Source organism: Enhydra lutris, unplaced genomic scaffold (assembly GCF_002288905.1).
Source record: "Enhydra lutris kenyoni isolate GAN:26980312 unplaced genomic scaffold, ASM228890v2 scaffoldscaffold15, whole genome shotgun sequence".
NCBI classification, from domain to species: domain Eukaryota; kingdom Metazoa; phylum Chordata; class Mammalia; order Carnivora; family Mustelidae; genus Enhydra; species Enhydra lutris.
In genome coordinates, this window is record NW_019154099.1 from 8,170,288 (window position 1) to 8,190,233 (window position 19,946).

The following is a 19,946-nucleotide window of genomic DNA, read 5'->3' on the forward strand; positions in this document are numbered from 1 at the left end:
AAGGAAGGAAACTGGAATGACAAGCCAAGCATGTGGTTCCTTCAGAATCTGTCCACGGAAGTCAACCATTGCCCCAATTCAGGAACCAAGAGAGTGAGTGAGTGCCAGTCTGAGCAGCAGTTCTCAAAGGGTGCTCCCTGCCTCCACAGCACCAGCACCCCCCGAGAAACTGGAGGAATGCAGTTTCTCAAGCTTCGTCCCGGACACACCAAATTGCCAACTCTGGGGGTAGGGCCCAGAAGTCTGGGTCTCTGCATGCCCACCAGGGGATCCTAATGTAAGCCATTACCGGCATTAGACGAACACCAGCTATTTCATTAGTAAGTCTCACATTTTCAGGGGTTTAACAGCAACAAAAAGTTTATTCTTGAGCACAGAAGAGTTCAAAGCAGATATGCTTGGTCTTTGGTACCTTTCTTCCTTATGGTAATTCAAAGATCCAGGCCCATTCCAGCAGCGGGAAGAGACAGATTATTCAGAAGACACACGTGACTCCCTTATGCCCCACTGGAGAGAAATTCCTATGGCAGCCTCTGGGGCAGTCACCTCTTGGGAACAGCACTGCACTAAATAAGGAAGGGCATGAGTTTGGGTACCTAGTGTGTGGTCTCTGCAAGCTCCACCCCTCACCCCCGCCCCAGGCAGCCTACAAGAAGAGGTGGGGTGCAGGGAGCCAGGTGGAACCTGGGGAGTAACGAAGTCACCAGCGCACAGGGACTGGTAGGCAGCACGTATGGTGAGGATGTTCTCTGGATTTTGGATCCATCCACATCATCCTGCGTTCCGGACCTATCAGCACAACTGCCTAGCTGGGCAGCAGCTGATGAAATCCTTGGAAGAGACTCTGCATGTGGGAAAGAAACACCCACTTGACAGCACCCTTCCGGCATTCCAGGGGGACATCTGGCAGAGCAGAGGGAGAATGCTAAACACAGAGTTCCCCAAAGAAGCCGAGATGAACAGTCCCTGAGAAATCCAGATATTGTTAGTAATAATATGTTAAAGTGTTTTATTATTTAGTTACATCTCGCCCGAGCATGAAAAAGATATTAACATACTGTCAGCTTACTGGGACATAACCCAAAATAACTTACATTCTTCATATAGTGCTAATTATTTTTCTGAGGCTGGCTCAGGCTAGTAAGAGAGAGATTTCCAGGCTTTCACCAGATTATTTACTTAAAGAAGTTAAGCATGCCACTATCTGTTCCCATGGAAACACAGTAAGTAATCCAAGAGACACAAAGAGGTCACTTTGACCATAATTAATATAAAGAATAATGGTTTCTATAGAATCCAGTAAAGGGTACAGCAAGCTGCTATAATGCCTTTAGACCTCTCCTTTCAGCAGTGCAATTTAATCTTGGGATCAATTTCCTACCCTAATGTCACTTTGGTAATTTTAGTAGCCCAGTGCTAATTTTTGAAATGTAATTTAATCTTGGTTAGCAGAGTTTTTCTTACATTGTTATTGCATTTGCGATCCATTTGGAAAATCCAGTAACAGAAGTTTTCTAAGGCCTGAGCAAGTATGAATTGACAACCACACTGGCCTTCCCCTTGTGTATGCTGCAGCTTCTTCTTTTTTTTTTTAATTAAGATTTGTTTTATTTACTTATTTGAGAGAGTGAGAGCGCACACATGCGCCTTTGTGCAGAGGGGAGGGGAGAGAATCTAAGCAGAGGCCCTGCTGAATGTAGAGCCCCACAAGGGGCTGGGGGATCAATCTCACAACCCTGAGATCATGACCTGAGTGGAAATCAAGAGTCAGACGCTTAGCTGACTGAGCCACCCAGGCGTCCAATGCCGCAGTTTCTTTACAGAGCCTCTCAGTAACCTGTTGGTTGGTGAATGAACCAATGATAACCCATGAGCACTGCTGGATTCAGAGCACCTTTATAATCACCAGAGGAAGATTTAATTATAGTCAGGAGAGTAGTTTACACTGAAGTCTTAAACTGTATTCTTTTTTTATTATTATTGAAAATTGGCAATCCACATAGGGTGGCTCTTAGCTAAATATTCCATTTATTGAAACGTAGTGCACTCTTCAGGGATTCTTACTAAAAGATGCACACTATAGTTTATTTTTAATCCTTATGCTTATTTGAATAGTGAATTTATTATGCAGTCTCTCAAGGGTAAATTTTATCATAGAAGCTTGATGACACATTTTTCAAAACTGTTTAATACAGTGTCCCAGAAAGAACTAAAGATTTAAAAAAAAGAGAGAGAAATGAAAAAGCGGAACTTTCAAGTTTCTGAATTTTTAATATACTGGAAAAAATAATATTAAGGTAGGAATTATCAGGGTTTTGTTTCTTTTAGAAACATAATATAGCGTGTTGCAGGAAGCCTCATCTGAAGGTTACATTCAGGGCTGAGGCATGACATTGAATAATGTGTACAAACAGGTGTCCTGAAGTTAAGTGGAGTCAATACACAATTTCTCACTCTTCAAAAATAACCACTTTGCTGCCACATGAGTAACCATTTTTTTTTTTTTTGCAAATATCAAGCTTGAAATCGTTTAATCAGGAATGTAAAATCGTTATATGCCTCAGTTACAAAAACTTTGATGGGATTTGCTATGGTATTGATTTGGGGGGAGGGGGTTGTTACAGAGTTACAACTGCTGTTTTTTGTTTTTTTTTTTTTTAATATAATGATATCACTGTCCTATTCCAGAAATGCAATGCCCGAGCATTGTCTCTTCCTTGGCAGAAACAGTGGTCACTCGGCTCAGCCAAGAATAAGAGCTATCAGCAGTGCCATTCCACAGGCTTCTAAGAAGAGCCCATGAAATAATGGATGGTGCTCTTTCCTATATGTATTTATGTTCAGATAATTTATTTAAATAATGTTGCTGGCACATGCTTTATAGCTGCTTGCATTTTGCTACACAGATTTCAGCGTATCTTGCAGACTATGCAATTCATTTGGAAAATGTAATTTCCATCCCTGCATACTAATCGATTTCTTCACAAACACCTGCTATCAGTTATGATAATAAAAATGCCACTCTAAATTGAAAAAGGGCCAAATAGAGCTTCCTAAGGAAATGACTTAAGTGTCTTTGAATGCTACTAAATGTAGTAATGTGCTTATGTAGTGCCAACACTTTTTCCATCATTTGCATTTTCTGTAATTTTGCCCTATTACAGCATTCCCTCTCAAACGATGCCTCACAGCCATTTCCTTGTGGATTGGTAAACTGAGTTGTCAGGGGTTGGTGTCTCGGGGTGTGGACAAGATCTGAAGTTGGGCCGCGTGATGTTAAAAAGCACTAGCTCACGCTCCTGGCCATATTCTGGTCATTTCTGATTTTATACGTCCCTGAAAACTGTAAAATTGGCTGTTCCGTGGTTTTGCACACACATGGACACCAAATACAATTTCCTCCATTCGTTCTTTTCAGCCTCCAGTTCGTTCCACGCACCATTGCCAAACCAATCTTACTAAATCACTGGTTTCATAGTGTCCTTTCACTGCCTAGGCACCTGGAGTGGTTCTGCGCTGGCTGCTGCACTGAATCGGGCTCTCTAGCCTGACTTCTGAGCCTCCATCCCCTCTCATCACCAGGCCTGGCTCACCTTTCTCTCCCTGCCTGCAGACCAACACTTGCCTTGTGGATGGAGCTTCTCTCCTTCCTGCCCCAAGTAGTCGCCCTCCCTGCCCCAAGCAGTAGCTCTCCCATTCTCCTCCCTGGGCTTTTGCTTAGGCTGAGACATCCTTCCCAGATCCTCGGGCTTCCAGCCTCTGAAGCCCTCTTTTATTATTCTGATCTGTGTCTCCCTTTCTCTTCCTGCAGCTCCTATAGGTCCTTGACACTAAGTTGCCCATTTATTTGTTCGTCAGCCAACATTCACTAAGTTCCTACTATATGCCAGGCATCAGGCTGATCCCTCTTCCCCAGAATGTGTTGGTTTCTTTACAAATGAATCAGTTTCTCATAATCTGAACTGCTTGAGAGAAGAGACCTATTCCGGCTCCTCCTTTTGTGATCCAAGATGCCTAGACAGGCCTGGGCACAGAGTCCATATGCAGTAAATGCTTGTTGACTAATTGATCCCTGATGGTTTGAGGTAGGGAATTTTCTGGTTAATTGCATGTTCTATTTGATTAGTCTTTCCTATGTCCTATACATAATCATTTTGCAAAGCAGAATACCATAAACCACTCAACTATAAAGCTATTATTAACGTAATTTCATGTTTGATACTTGAGGAGAGCATTCACAGGGATTTCAGAGCACCTCTGTGAAGATCAGTTGTCAGTGTACTGCAACGTGAAGTTAGAACACGCAGGGGCTGACCTCCAGTGCTGTCTGATTGGTTTTGGGAAGTGGGAGGTAGAAATGAGCACACTGAGAACCCGGCCATACCCGGGTTCAACCCGGCCTCACATTCTGCCCTTACAGATTGGAAGCCACTTCTTTGGAGAAGTTTCTGTTAAGTTTGAAATTTCTCTTCCGCTTTTATCTTGCTTACAACAGTAGAGCATGAATTTGCCGTGGGAGGGGGAGAAAGTGTGGGATACTGGTAGGAGAGTGGAGGAGAGAATTCGCAAGGAGTTTCAAATTAGTAAGAACTAAACACACCCAGACTGGCAGAACAGCCCAGTGACTTGAAAACTGTTCATGCTACCTTTTTTTTTTTTTTTTTTTTTTTTTTAAGATTTACTTATTTATTTTAAAGAGAGAGAGAGAATGAGTTGGGGTAGGAGCAGAGAAAGAGAATCTTTGAGCAGACTCTCCACTGAGCAAGCAGCCTGACATGGGGCTGGATCCCACAATCCATGAGATTATGGCCCGAGCTGAAACCAAGAGTCGGACATTTAACCGACTAAACCACCCAGGTGCCCCAAGACTATTCCTGCTACTTACTTTGTGGGATGAGAAGAGTTCTCTAACTTCTCTGTGCCTCACCTCTGTCACCTGTAAAGAGGGGGATTAAGAGCAGGCTTGATGGGGGGTATAGGGACTTAGTCCAAACAAAGCTCTAGGTTCAGGGCCTATCACTTGGTATGCGTCCAGCCGACGGTTCTCATCACTGGAGAGGCCAAAAAGCCCTAAGCTGGAAACCATCCTCAGTGTTGTTCGTACCACTCATTCTTTCTTCTTCAGTCTCTGCTGTTTCCGAAGCTCTGAGGTGTGGAGGACCCTGTGTTAATAGTCTCCATCTCTTGGTAAGATGGAGGTGTGCGTGAGGTCCAAGTCCACACCTGGGAGTTTTAGGTTTCAAGAATGGGTATTTGAGTAACCACTCAGCCTTGTAGGGACTCAGAGTTTTAATCTGTCTGTGAAACAAATGGAACTAGGTTACCCTTCTGACAGGAGTGAGCAAATAAGCTGTCTGATGTGTCCCAGCCACTGTGAGGGAGGAATGGCGTGCCTGTCAATTCCTCCCTCCCTGGGAGCACTGCCGCTGGCCTCCACCTGTGGAATGGCTGATTGCTGGAGAGAAAGTGGCCCCCGAGCCGCCAAGCCAGCCTGCAGAAACAGGACAATAAAGGGGTTGGGTGCGATTGTTGCTTGGAATTGTCAATGCTCTTGCCACTTAGCCACCATCTGGACTTCTTAGAGCCTCGGATTGGGGGAGAGGTCAAGAGATGGGCCTTTGGAAGGAATTATTCCATGCCCCCAGGAAACATTTCCTCCATAAAACAAGACAAATAGAATAGATAAAAATCCCCAAAGTGGTCATGCCCACCAACTGCAAACTAAAGAGCCCTGGGGCAAGGCCTTTGGGGATGTCTCTGAGCTGGGGCTAACGGTAAGAATTGGGGTGAGAGACTGCCCCTCCCACAAAAGGCCCCCACTGTCAAAGCAGGAAGTTGACTGACTTGAACTCACTCTGTGTTGCAGCCCTGGCCGCTCAGGCCTATGCTCTCAAGGAGGAGAACGACAGTCTCCGTTGGCAGCTGGATGCCTACAGGAACGAGGTAGAGCTGCTCAAACAAGAGAAGGAACAGCTCTTTCGAACAGAGGAAACTGTTACCAAGGACCAGCAGCTCCAGTTCCTGCAGCAGACCATGCAAGGCATGCAGCAGGTACCAGGCCCAGATTTTGTTCTTTTGGGTCTGAGGGAGTGGGACCTGTGTGTTAAGTGGAAGTGAAATGGCAGCCATTTGCCGGGAAAGGTGAAGGAAAAGGAAGGACAACCAGACACTGAGTCGCAAGGAAAGGAAAGTGCTAGTGGGTGTTGGAGGGCAGAATGTGGAGAAACAGCAAAGCTAAAGAATTATGTTAAAGAAATATGCCCTTGAGGTTGGAAGCTAAGCGAGAGAATCGAGGAGGTGGAGAGGTTTGTGGCTGGAATTCAGCCTCGTGACAAATGGTCAGAAAATCCTTACAGATTGTGATGAGGGTGTTTTGTCCTTGAGAACTTCTAAGTTGAAAGCATGCCAGTGGATTTTATGAAGGCACGGTGGGCTTGTTTCCAAGCTCCATGTAAATGTAAACGCTACTGTTTTCACTTCTTCTGGATTATAGTGAGGATCTAGTCGGGTCTCATGAAAATGCTACTGTGCAGAGTTAAGATGTTTATTGATGGAGTGGATGAAGCACCAGAATGGGCAATTTTGGGAACAGGGTGGTGTCTGTGCTTTTGCGAAGGAGCACCAGACTTCAGCCTCCTACACTGAAGCTAAAGATGTGTCTGTGGAAGTTGTTAGGAAGAGCCAGGAGTCACTGGGCAATGGAGGAGGGAGAAGGAGCACAGACTGTGGGGGTGAGGGGTTGAGGGGATGGGAGACCCCAGCACAGCAGATGGAGAATAGAATCAAAGATTCATAGCAGGATCGAGGTCTGAAAATCTCAAGTGACTTGTGACAGAGTTATGGTGTTTGAGCCTTCGAGTTGCTTTGGAACAACATGGCATAGATTATTGTCACACGTGGGTATTCTGTATTACCCCTCAGAATGTACAAACCTAACCACTCTTTTCTGGGGGAAAAACTGTTTTTATTTAAACAAGGGAAATGTAAATAGAATGATGGGCAACCAAACTATATACTAAGTAGGATATTGTTTTAATTCCCCGTCCATATTGACTGCTCTCCAAGATCAGGAGCGTGAATTGCCTACAGAAGTGTCTTAATAATAAGAAGTAACTGCTACAGAAACATTAGCCAAACAGGGAAAAATAATTTAGAGGAAAGGGTATAAAAAAAAGAAAAAAAGATGTGCAGACTAAGATAGAAACAAGTTAATGACCAAGTCACAGAAATTATGTCTTAAACATCTCCTGCCATTTTAAAGCCATTTTTGAGTCTTGGCTTTGAGTCCTAACTGGTTGATGTTTCACAGTGTGTGTTAGGCAAATCAGTGCAATTCAGAGGTCAGTGCTCGCCAGGAAAATGTCATTACAGTCCCGCTCAGGTCCCTGCGCTTGGAAATGGGTGTAACAGCTGCTATGCGAGGCTCCCGGGGTTGTCCACATGTCCCGACGCTGGGTGTGCCTCGACGCCCCTGCCAGGAGAGCCTGTCTTTCAATTCCCCCAGAGACGGCTATGCCAGGCCAAGACCATGGCTACCATCTCATACCTCATGCAAAGGGCCCTCTTCTCCTCTAGGAAAGTTCACCTCCGTTGCTTTTCCAGTTGATAAAACTGTTATGATGCTCAAAGACTCATGTCTGAAGGCAGTCTGAGGAGATAGGGGGGAGCTCGTCAGGGAGAAGCACGCTGGGGGGTCAGTCTGGGTCCTGGGATCCTGGTCCACACAGGAGCCAAGACGGAGGTCACCACAGAGCTGCAGCCCCCTGGAGGAAGTGTTCGGCTGTTGCAGCCTCTGAGACATTGGCAGAATCTTCTTGTCAATAGGAGGTGTACTTCAGTTTTGTTTTGTGGGATTTGATTTCATAGGGTTTGGTTTGAACAATAGAAATGTGTCGTCTGAGTTCTGGAGGTAAGAAGTGCCAGATCCAGGTGTCGGCTGGGTTGGTTCTGCTGAGGGCTGTGTGGAGAATCTGCTCCCCGTTCTGTCCCCTAGCTTCCGGTGCTTTGCTGGCAGTCTTTGGTGGTCTTTGGTTTGTAGACATATCACCCTGCTTTCTGCCTTTATTTCTCGCTGTGCATGTCAGCATCCACATTCCTGCTTTTTCTAAGGACACGATTTGTATAGGACCAAGGGGCCCATGCTGTTCTAGTGTGACCTCATCTGAACTGATCAGACCTGTAATGACTTTTTCCAAATAACATCACATTCTGAGGCACAGGGGGCTAGGATTTGAAAATGGAAATTTTGAGGGGACATAATTCAATCACTAATAGCCACATGGTAGGCAAATACACCTGTGGAATGTCAGAGTAATGGACAGAAGCACAGAAGAAGGACTAACGTGGAGCCTGTGGGGAGCTCTGGATTCTTGGACCATAGATAGGAAGCCAACATCCTAGAGGTACGTGTAGCTCCTCCTGGTAACGCGGGAAGCACTCCCTCAGTGGCAAGAACTATGATTGTAATTTTTAGTGGTTATTAGGTGGCTGCATGGCAGTCTTTCTGGCAACACAGCTTTAATAATGTTCAAAAATATGTGCTCTTTCGGAGTCAATTTCTACCTTCATATCGTTCTGAATAAATGACCATAACATGCTAATTTGAGCCCTACCACAAAGGATTCTGCTGATTTTTAAATTTCCTCTCGATCTACCCACTATCCACTTTCTTAATTAGAAAACTGTGATCTCACAGGAAAGTCAACAGCTAGAGGACAGGTTAGCCTCCCACACGTTGTTGTTTCAGGAGTTGATCTATGGGAAATTATTTCTGTAACAAACAAAAGAAAATACAGTCTTCACAGCCTTCAAACTAGGCGGCCATTTTTAGAATTGCCCTCAAGTTTAGCCAAAAAGTTTTTACCCTTTCTTCTTTTAGTTCTTTAAAGATATTTTCACTGACATTATAGTTGCTCTTATGTTCATGAAGAAAATGTTATGGGCAGGGGTGCTAAGGCTAAAAACCCTTGGGTGGCTTTGGTTGTTTCTGAGTCTACCCCGATATTACATGTGAGTCACCATTTAATATTAGAGATTTCACACAAAAGGAAATAATAGCTTGTATCCATGGTAACACTGTAGCTTTCACCTGATCTTAAACTGGCAATGAAGTTAACCTATGTCTGCCACAAGGAGAGTGAGGTTGTTGGCTTTCATTTGTATCTTTACGTATACAAGGAAAGGATATACCTATCTTAAACTCTCATTTATCTTCCAATTATCACACTGAATTTATTTATTTATTTTTAAAGATTTTATTTATTTATTTGACAGACAGAGATCTACAAGTAGGCAGAGAGGCAGGAAGAGAGAGAGAGGAGGAAGCAGGCTCCCTGCTGAGCAGAGAGCCTGATGCGGGGCTTGATCCCAGGACCCTGGGATCATGACCCAAGCTGAAGGCAGAGCCACTGAGCCACCCAGGTGCCCCCACACTGAATTTATTGAGGTAAAATTTACATATAATAAAAATATTCTTGTTAGGGCTGCAGTTCCATGAATTTTGACGAATTGATACCCTCATGAAACCACTACCACAATCAATATATAAAATTGTTCTATCACCCCCCCCAAAAATTCCCTTATCCCCCTTTTTAGTCAACCCAACTCCCAGCAACCACAGGTTTGTTTTCTACCTTTTATGGTTTTGCCTTTTCCAGAATGTTCTATAAGTGGAAGTATATAGAATGAAGAACTTTCGAGTCTGGCTTGGCTCAGCTAGCACAATGATTTAGACATTCCTGCACATGGCCTAGCCATATGTATCAGTAGTTCATACTGATCAGACTACTGATAGTAGTTTTGACTAAATAGTAGTAAAGAAGAGCCATAATTTGTTTATCTAGTCACCAGTTAATGGACGTATGGGTGGTTTCCTCTTTGGGGCTACGATGAATAAATGTGCTGCAAACATTCACTTACAAACTTTTTGTTTGGAATAAATTTTCATTCCACTTTGGTAAATACCTAGGACTAGAACTGCTGGGTCATATGGAAAGTATGCATAACTTTTTTAAGAAACGGCTGGACTGTTTCCCAAAGTGTCTGTCCAGTCGTTCTGCATACTTATCAGTCAGTGCTTGGTAAGGTCGGTCTGTTTTATTTTGTTTTATCTTTTTTAACCACTATAGTAAGGGTAGAGTATCTCAGTATGGTTTTAACCACACCTAAATTTAAACAATACTTGTATTTTCATTCGTGAGCATAGGTCAATACATTATATTTTTAAATAACCAATTGAAAAATCAATTCCTTTTGAAGCCTTTTGTAAATCATATTGACAGGACTGGTGAATATTCACATAACAACAGAATCCCATTATAAGCTGCTGATCATAAAACTGTGTGTGACTGATGATGATTATGTCAGAAGGGTCCCTCATAAATACTTTGAGCCAATGCTTTTTAATAGTGTTAGCAAATGTCATTTGAAGACCAGCTGTCTTTAGGCCAGTAAACCATTGGCCCATGTAGAGCAGTGGGTTTCTAACACTCTTGGCTTGACGTTAGTTAAAGACCAGGGCTAGTCAGCTGTCTTGACAACTTTTATTTAGCAAGATCAGGACAAACCTGGGGAAAAGAGGATTATTATAATTGACAGCATTTTAGAAATTATGCTGGAAAAGGAATATTTGTATGAATTTTCTCTATATGTATTATAAACCTCACTAATCTAGACTAATTTTAAAGAAGGAGACTGAGACATATAATACTATTATTTTCCTAAAATATATAGTAACCCCAGGTAGTTTGCCAAATGTCGCTCAAGAACTGGTCCTTGGGGGCAGTTATTAAGAAATAAAAGAAAGTTGTTAAAATGACATCGATTAGAATATCTGACCACTTAAGTAAAGCATCTCTTCTGAATCCTCTCTAAACTACTCAGTTGCTTTGTAAGTACTTTTTAAAAAAGAGATAATGAGGGGCATCAGGGTAACTCAGTCAGTTTGGTGGCCGATTCTTGATTTTGGCTCAAGTCCTGATCTCAGGGTCCTGGGATGGAGCCCCGTGTTGGGCTCTGTGCTCAGCAGGGAGTCTGCTTAAGGACTCTGTCTCCCTCTGCCCCTCCCCCAGTTCGCTCGCTCCCTCTCTCTGAAATAAATAAATAAATCTAAACATAAATAAATAAATCTAAACATAAGCAAATGTAAATAAAAGAGACCATGAGATTTTATGCTCATTTCCTCTCCCACGTTCCCACACAGTGAAGTTTCGTGCACACGGGTCAAAGCCAGGATGAGGATTGTGGCAGCAGGAGTGGTGCTGTTGGTGGAGGTGATCGTGGTTGTGAGGCTGAAGGCGGCTGCAGTGGGGAAGGTGGTGTTTTTTACCATTAGAAAATCTTAGGGAAAGACAGGTAAAATGAGCACATTCCAGAAAATTTCAGAGGATTTAAAACAAAGTTTTTTTCTGAAACATAAAAAGCACGTCCCTTAAAAATTGCAAAAATCATCTGAAGCCCAGCAGGCCCACTGCTCCCAGCAGGCTTCCAGAGGCGGTGCTGGGAAGAGCCTGGGGAAGGTTTTACAGGCAAAGAACACAGACAGATGTAGCAGGAGTTTGCCACGGGAGTTTCTCTTTCTTGTATAATTTTTCACTTTTGTTTTCAGTTTCTATTTTCTTTCCGAAATGCCCACCAGTCAGATAACAGACCTTTACCAGGCTGATGCTAATGTTCCGGTTACCGTTTTTCTCCTGTTATCTGTTTAAACTGTATCTTTTATCCTTGCCACTGAAGGTTCTATTTGATCATCGTGTTATTTTATTTCCAAGCGTTATTTTTTGTCTTCGATTATTTTCTCTTTGTACACGTTTATTTTTTTGGTTTCAATATCTTCTCAAATCTTTTTTGAGAATACTAATTAGAATACTTGAAATTCTGTTTGTTCCTGAGCCATTTCTATTTATTCCAGGATTGGGTCTTTGGTTTTGTGTCTCAGTCTGTCTCTTTACTGCTGCAGGTTTCTCGTGTGGTGGTGTTGTTGGTGTGCTTCCATTTAGCAGCGTGGGGCTGACTTCCCCCGGGAGCCATGGGGGCAAGCGTGTTCCCGGCAGGGCGTCCCCCCCCTTCCCCCTTCCCCCTCAGGCCCCCAGCCGTGGCTCCATGCGGTGGCGCTCTGATGGCCAGGCATCACTTGCAGGACAGTTGGAGATCCCACAAATGCCAGAATCTGTCCCATGTGAGAACTCCCTGGAAGTCTCTTCCCATTCTCTTCACTCTTTTAAGTTTATTCACCAACAGCCACCTTAACTGAGTTTCTGGAGGAAGGAAAACCAAAGAGCAGACACATGTTCTGTGTCTGACATCTTGGACATTCAAGAACCTGTTTCAGGGGCTTTGAACTTTAGTCCTCTGATGAATTCTCTATTTATTTATTTATTTATTTATTTATTTTTTAAAGATTGTATTCATTTATTTGACAGAGAGAGAGAGCACGGCACGGGGAGTGGCAAGCAGAGGGAGAAGGAGAAGCAGGTTCCCCACTGAGCAGGGAGCCCAATGCGATGCGGGGCTTGATCCCAGGACCCTGAGATCATGACCTGAGCCAAAGGCAGACACTTAACTGACCGACCCACCCAGGTGTCCCTGATGAATTCTTGGTTAAGGTGTGGGCCAGTGAGGTGGCCAGGGGGAAGGTACGGCAAATTATTCTGGCTGTCCAGAAATATATGAGGAAAGCGAGAAGCACAAGCTCATCTTACAGATGTCTGAGAGGAGTGGACATAGGGACTTAAGGCAGCGTATTTGAAATAGAGTAAAGATAGCTGCTTCAGGACGAGGGGGCAGATAAACAAATTAGGAGGATTTTTTAGGGTAAAGGAAAGGGAGACAAACAGGAAGAGGCTGAAATCTGGAATAACAATAGAGAAATGGTTAACTATTTATCCACTCTGTTTTGGGGTTTTGTCCTGGAGGAATAAAAGAAGCAGGGAATTGAGAAAAAGACCTGATGGGATGAAGGGGGCCAAGCATCAGCTCACAGGGCTGTGCACAGAGTAGAGGAGTAGAAGCTGTTCTAGAGGGAAGGAGGAGAAGGATATGCAGAGGTCACAGAAGACACAGTGGGAAGAACAGTTCTTCTGTAGTTTAAAAAAAAAAAAAAAAAAGGAAGAGGACAGAAATGTAAACAGAAGAACGAGAAAAAGGGAAAAAGGCATTTTTCTAAAAGAAGAAATTCAACATTTTTATAATGGTAAATTATATTTTGAGAACTTTTATGAAATATTTAGACAAGTGAACTAAGGGTTGATAAGTTTGGAATTTCAGCTACAATGTATTATGGGGATTCCTTCTCAGTAGGGTTTATGAACCTCAAAGATGTTCAGTTAGAAGGAAGAAATAGCACATACATCATGATCTGATTGTTTACTTATTCAGGAAGAAGCCTGTAACAACATTATCATAATATCTTTAATGTACAAAAACATCAGTACAGAAAATAATTTGGTATCACAGCATAGGGCAAGAAAAATCTCATTATTTAGAAAAAAGGAAATCAAAATCACATTATTACAGTGTAGAGAAAAAGGCTTTCTTTCAGACTTTCATGTGTAGGTAGTAAAACTTTTAATCTTAAAAAGTTCAAAAACTATGTGTATACATAAACACAGACAGATCTGGACCCTAGACAAACAAGGGCTGCGGGGACACACCCTATGCTGGTCTGATTCTATTTCAGCTTCCTCACTGACATCTTTTTCTTTCTGAATAGAAAACAACTCCTAAGACATTGTCCACATTCATATTAAAAGTCTTTGACATTTTACTAGGATCAGAAAGTGTATAAAACATACACATCTCTCTCAGATGATGTGGCTTTTAAAAGGTTTAAGGCCTGGACCTCAAGGTTCACCACAGCCAAATTTGGGGTCCACTATTGTCTTTCTTTTTTTAACTTCAATTCCCCAGAGTATGTACTTTCATTTTCTATCCATTCGTTAGCCAGGTGTCTTGGGGTGATGCAGTATGGTGGAGACAGGGATGATAATCCTCATTTATAATTCAATGACCCCTTTCATGAGGCTCCTTAAAAGTGACAGGTGGCGCTCCCACCAGCAGCATGTGTATTTTCTAGCATTTACAGATTCAGTCCCGGGCACATCTGAAGAGTATGTACATCCCACTTCAGTGTGAGAACCTTAGAAGGTCATTAGGTACATTTGGAACCAGAAATAGAAACTGATTCACCAGGGTGCCTGGGTGGCTCAGTCAGTTAAGCATCTGCCTTCGGCTCGGGTCATGATCCCTGAGTCCTGGCATAGAGCCCCATGTCAGGCTCTCTACTCAGTGGGACACCGTTTCTCTCTCTTCCTGCCACTTTCCCCACTTGTGCTCTCTCTCTCTCTCTTTCTGACAAATAAATTAAATCTAAACAAAAAAAAAAGTCAGGGGTGCCTGGGTGGCTCAGTGGGTTAAGTGTCTGCCTTGGGCTCAGGTCATGATCTCGGGGTCCTTGGGATCGAGCCCTGCAGCAGGGAGCCTACTTCTGTCTCATTGCATTATATGTGATATGCTGTAAGTTGCTTTCTCTCTCTCTGCCTGCCTCTCTGCCTACTTGTGATGTCTCTCTTTCTGTGTCAAATGAATAAATAAAATCTTAAAAAAAAAAAAAAGACGAAGAAAGAAAGCGATTCTGCGATTCTTGGCCCAGCACTTTCCATTACAGAGCCCTACCTGTTGGAAATGATCATATCTAACAATCACACCTGGGTTGGAAAGTTCTAAAAGCACATTCCCATTTGACTCTGGACAAGATAAAAAACAAAAAACAAAAAACAGGAAGCAACAATAAGGGAGGGGAAACCTCCCTGCATTTTTTCTTTTAGCAGTTTCAAACGAGGATGGGCCATGGGGTATCTTGCCATTCTCACGGGACAGAGACCATAAGATAAGGAAGGAGATCAGCTAGTTGCCTCTCTGCTAGCTGAACATGCCAGGCCTTTGCACAAGGAAACGAAAACCCTGAACCAATACAATAGAAGGAAACGTTGGCTTCAGCCTGTTTTCTGTGCCACTTGGCATCAGTCAGCCTGTCTGAACCTCAGGGTTCTTCCTATGGATGCGGGTGGTCCACCTTCAGTCAGAGGCTGTTGCAATCAGAGGAGATCACGTAGGTAAACACAGTTTGGACAGCTATTACACGAAGCATGAATGCCCCATTGTACATAAAAATATGAAGAAATGTAGAGGTTTAAGAGAAGACCCAGGATTTGCAGAGCAAGTCTGGACAAATCGACAAGTGGGAGTTTCCTGATTGGGGGAGGGGGAGAGGGGGAAGACCCCTTGTTGTTGCTCCTACACCCCTGTGCCGGCGAGGCCTGTCCCCAGGGCTAATTCACATCCCTGCCCTCAGGGCTCCCAGTCCACCAGCACTTGAACTCTGAGTGCTTATCTCAGCTTCTCATGGTGACAGAGAGATGTCCAGTGACTCGCCAGGGTACAGAGTGTTCCTGGTGGACTCAGAACACCAACCCAGGTCTGTCTGTCACAACCCCTGCATTCTATCTGTTCCAACAAAACTTTCCACAGGATCTTCTGTAAGGGGTGCTCCAGACCTGTAGTCATCAGGAGAGCAGAAGAGCAGAAAGCTCGGCTCTTCCTGTGCTTGTCGATTGCTAGAAATATCACTGGCAAGAACCCGCTGCTTGTTTTCCGACTCAATCCTAGTCCCAGGTTGGGTCTTCCCATTAGCCGAATGAGAGCTAACAAAAAGAAAATAACATACACGTGGCTTTTATTTATTAAATGTGAACTTGGAAAATAAATCTCTTCACTTCAGGGAAGGAAAGAAGCAGTCCTAATAAAATTTAACTATGGGAGGCTTCATCTCATAATTAGTTACCCTGCTCTTCCATTAATTAATGTGATCATCAAATGCATCCTCATCAGTAATCATCCCTTCTAAAAATAATGAGGCTAGCAGCCGAATCAATGGAGGAGCCAGGGGTAGAAATAATGACATTACCCTGCAGACCATTAAAATCGTTTGGCTTCTACCTTTGACTGCTTTCCCGGACATCTGCCGTGGGAACTAGCGGATCTCCTGGAGACTTACAGCCATTCCCGGGCTAAAGCAACTCTGCTTTCCCACTACTGTCAGCTGCAGTCCTCGGATGACCTTCGAACGACCCTCCCTTACGCCACCTCCTTTGGAAATTGCCTCCTGACTTCAAGGCCCTAGCACACCAAGAGTACCAGATTATAGCGAAATGGATCTTTTCTTAAATGTAGTAAATCAAAACGGGCCTCGGCACCAGACACGCACTGGCCTTTCCCTCCGTCCGATCGTTGTCGTCTCTCCCTCCAGCCATGGACGCTGAAATGAATCCCTGTGCTCTGGCCTTGACTTCTTCTCTCTGAAGCCTGCCAGCACGCAGAGGCAGCCTCCTGCCCCCGGCGGCCAGAATGAGGCCGGCACATACTGCTGCCTCTGTACAGCAGGTGTCATGCTCCCGGCCAGACTGCTGTCATTACCAGCTCTCATACTGGGCTGCGCGGGGAGGGAACCAGCCCCGGGGCTTTCTCTGTGCAGCTGGTGAGAAGAGGAAACAGGAGGGTGGAAGACCAGCCAGTCATCTCCTCCTCCTCTTCCTCCTCCCCCTCACCTGCTCCTCCTTATCCTTTCCCCTTCTCCCCTCCCCTTCCCCCTCCTCCTCCTCCTCCTGGGAAAGGAGCACCCATGGAGCCAATGCAGGGAGAACCCTGGTGGTCGCGACAACACAACGTGGAGACCAAGAAGAAAGGAGAGGAATGAGTCCGGGGGTGGGGTGGGATCCTCTTTAGGAAGATGAATGTGGGTGGGAATTGCAGCTCTTCAGGGTCTAGGTTTGTCATTTTAATTTTTGTTTTATTTTCCTTTTCACAAAAGAATACATGCTCCGTGCAGCAAACTTGGAAACCTAAAAGAAGCCTATAAAGGAGACAGCGTTCCTCACGTCCCCTCCCAGATGCAACAATTGTTAACCATTTACGAATGTCCTCTCAGGCTTCCTCTCTAAGGTGCACTGGCACAGCGAGGGGTCGTTGTGCCCCAGATCATGCCCACTGACCAGCGCAACGGCCACATTCACTCAGCTCACGTTTCTGGAATTGTCCCCCAAGGGTGGGATTGGGAATTCAGCTCTGAGATCTTAGATGGTTAGTTAAAGACTATGTTTTCTCCTCCGTTTAACAAAGCACCCTGAATAGTCATCAAGGGAGATGTAAACAAAGTTAGTGCCCAATCTGGCCCTCACTTGATAGACCACCCGCTTCATTCACTCGATCACTGGCAAGACCCAGACTGCTCAGTTCTTATGTTGATGCTGAATCCTCAGGGTGCCGGTTACCTCTCCAGTTTTAGTACTTTCTGTGTGTCTCTGCGCTGCATCCTCTCTCCCTCCCTCCCTCTCCATCTCACGTACACCCTCAGTAAACAGCCACAACAGCTCTATTATTTTCTGGCCATACTGGGAGGGTAGAAGAGCAGAGAGGCTATTTGAACTCGGGTTGTAGGTTTCCAAGGAAAGGTGTTACAAGTAGTGCTTATAAATGAATGACGAGCAGGTGACATTTCAGAGCTGAATTGTCACTTTCCTAATTCCTTTTGTTCTCTTAATTTATTCTGCTGTCCTCCCCCTTGCCTACACATTCCATCTCTTGCATCTACCATCGCCCCCACCTTATTCGTTGAAGCCTGCTATGGCTCCGGTGTTCTGGTCAGAGGACTTGCATTAGCAATTGTGGGTGGGGGGCTCTTAAAGGTGTGTATTTCCACCCACGCTTTGCATTTTATCTTGAGTAAGTCCTTTCCTGAGCCAGTGTATTTTACATTTTTCAATCATTTCAATACAGACTGGTACTCTGCAATTTCGTCCTTCACCAGTTCTCTGTGCACCTTGCCTCCTTTTCTCCTGGGCTGGTATTTCTTCCCCCGTGGTTTGTATCTCTTTATTTTTTGCTAAAGATTTTATTTATTTATTGGACAGAGAGAGCACATGAGTAGGGGGAGGGGCAAAGGAAGAGGGAGAGAGAGAATCTCAAGCACACTCCGCACTGAGTTTGGATCCCGCCACAGGGCGCGATCTCACAACCCTGAGATCATGACCTGAGCTGAAGTCAAGAGACAGACACTTAATCACCCACAGTGGTTTGTAGGTCTTAAATTGTGCTACTCACAATGATCTCAGGAAGGTTTTGGTAATGACTTAACTGTAAAGTTTATTTAAAAAGCTGTGGTGCTGAGTTTCTCTTTACAAGATAATCCTCCCTGCCATAATCCTCCTGTTTGTCATTTGGGGAGAAGGAAAAGGGGGGGGGGTTATAATGTAGTTTTCCTACTCTACACCTGATGATATGAGCTCTTTGGAGAATCGCCAGGTCACTGAAGGGGCAATCCCAGGTCCATGTCTTCCCCTGCGGGCCCTCAGATCTTAGTCATCTTTTCTGCCCAGCTGGTGACTGACGGATTTTCTTTTAAGTCCACAATTTTCTGGCCGTTTTTCATGCGAAATCCATGCTTTACTTTGGCTATGGGGTCCACTCACACTAAAAAAGCAGGGTAGAATAAAATGATAATGGAAATTCTGTTTTGGATATAAAATCTGGGCTGGATATATGGTCTCAGTTTTACCACTGTTGTTACAGCAAAAGAACCACAAAATACAGAATATTAAGACCAGGAAGGGCATTGGTGATCCCCTAATCCAGCATTACTTCCTAGTTATAATCAAATGGAGAGGTTAAGTCACTGAGCTAAGTGCCCCACGGCACCGTGTCCCCTCCACTGCCCAGGACTCCCAGTTTCCTGTTCTTGGGTCCTCACTCTGCCTCCCCCTACTTGGCTTGCATTCTGAGAACCTTTTCCTTACACACTCATTTGTATCTCTCTGTCTCCCATGCCTCTGAAAAATGAGTTGAGGCACAGGGGCCATTTTCTCTCTATGGGTTAAATGAGTATTCATTCCTTTTTTCTTCTGACATCACAGTTGAAACTAATGCTGGCACCTGAGACCAGTCTCTTAGGGCTAATGTAGTTGTTCGTATCTAACCACTATCTGAATAAATGAATGAAGAAAACAACAAATTGTTGAGTCACCGCACACAATTTATTGTGTGACAGAAAACTCTCAACCAGCTTCCCTCTTTCCTCATCTCTGCTGTATTCCCTAGGCATGCCCAAACAAGTAATAATCTCATCTCACTGACTGGATAGAACTGGCCTTCTGAGTAGACCTGGTTGACATATTAGCATTGATCAAGTCCTTCTGTCTTTAGAGGTCATAAATGCTCTCTGCTGGCACGGCAGGTCCCTGGGAGTGGGGGTACTAGTTCCTGACCTTCTCAGCATGGCCAGTGAGGCTCCGGTCTCCCAGAGGATGGCCCCAGCCTCAGGCAGTAAGCTCGGAGTTTCCACTCACGCTGACTGCATGTGTGTGCAGTCCCAGATGTTTCTGTGAAGACAACATCTTTCTATGGTCCAAAAGCTCTCACAGCTTTAATGGGTCCTAGGAGATGACATTTTTATTTGTACCATGCTTATTAAGGAACCAGGGATTAGAAAGCATAGGGAAGAAGCTTCCAAACCAGAGAGTACAGTTTTTAACACATTTCTTCCTAATGTTGAAGGTGACATTATGTGACAAATTGAGACTGGAACGACAATGGGGAACAAGCCCACCCCACTCTATTGTAAAAAAAACCCCTAAAATAGTCAGGAAATAAGGACATTTTTCTAAACAGCTCTGCTGTTCCCTCCCTCTTGCTGTTGCTGCCAATGTTTTCAGTCTACAAAGCATTTCCATATGACTCGGCCCCTATAGGCTTGGGACATGAATGCAAAACTGTACTTTTCAAATATACCTGGAGCATTTACAAAAATGCATCCTATGCTACATATTATTTTTTTACAAAGTTTTTAAAAATTGCAATAGCTTTTATTTTTTTAATTTAATTTTATTTTTTCAGTGTTC

At 44.1% G+C, this 19,946-nt stretch overlaps 1 protein-coding gene across 1 annotated transcript in view; it reads left to right on the forward strand.

The window, feature by feature from the left end:
* The window catches only part of LOC111147038 (ecto-NOX disulfide-thiol exchanger 1), a 247,468-nt gene that overhangs the window by 105,413 nt on the left and 122,109 nt on the right, over nt 1-19,946 (forward strand). The window contains exon 9 of the mRNA XM_022502889.1: nt 5,867-6,051. Coding sequence (XP_022358597.1) covers nt 5,867-6,051 — 185 coding nt within the window. The remainder of the gene's footprint in view (nt 1-5,866; nt 6,052-19,946) is intronic.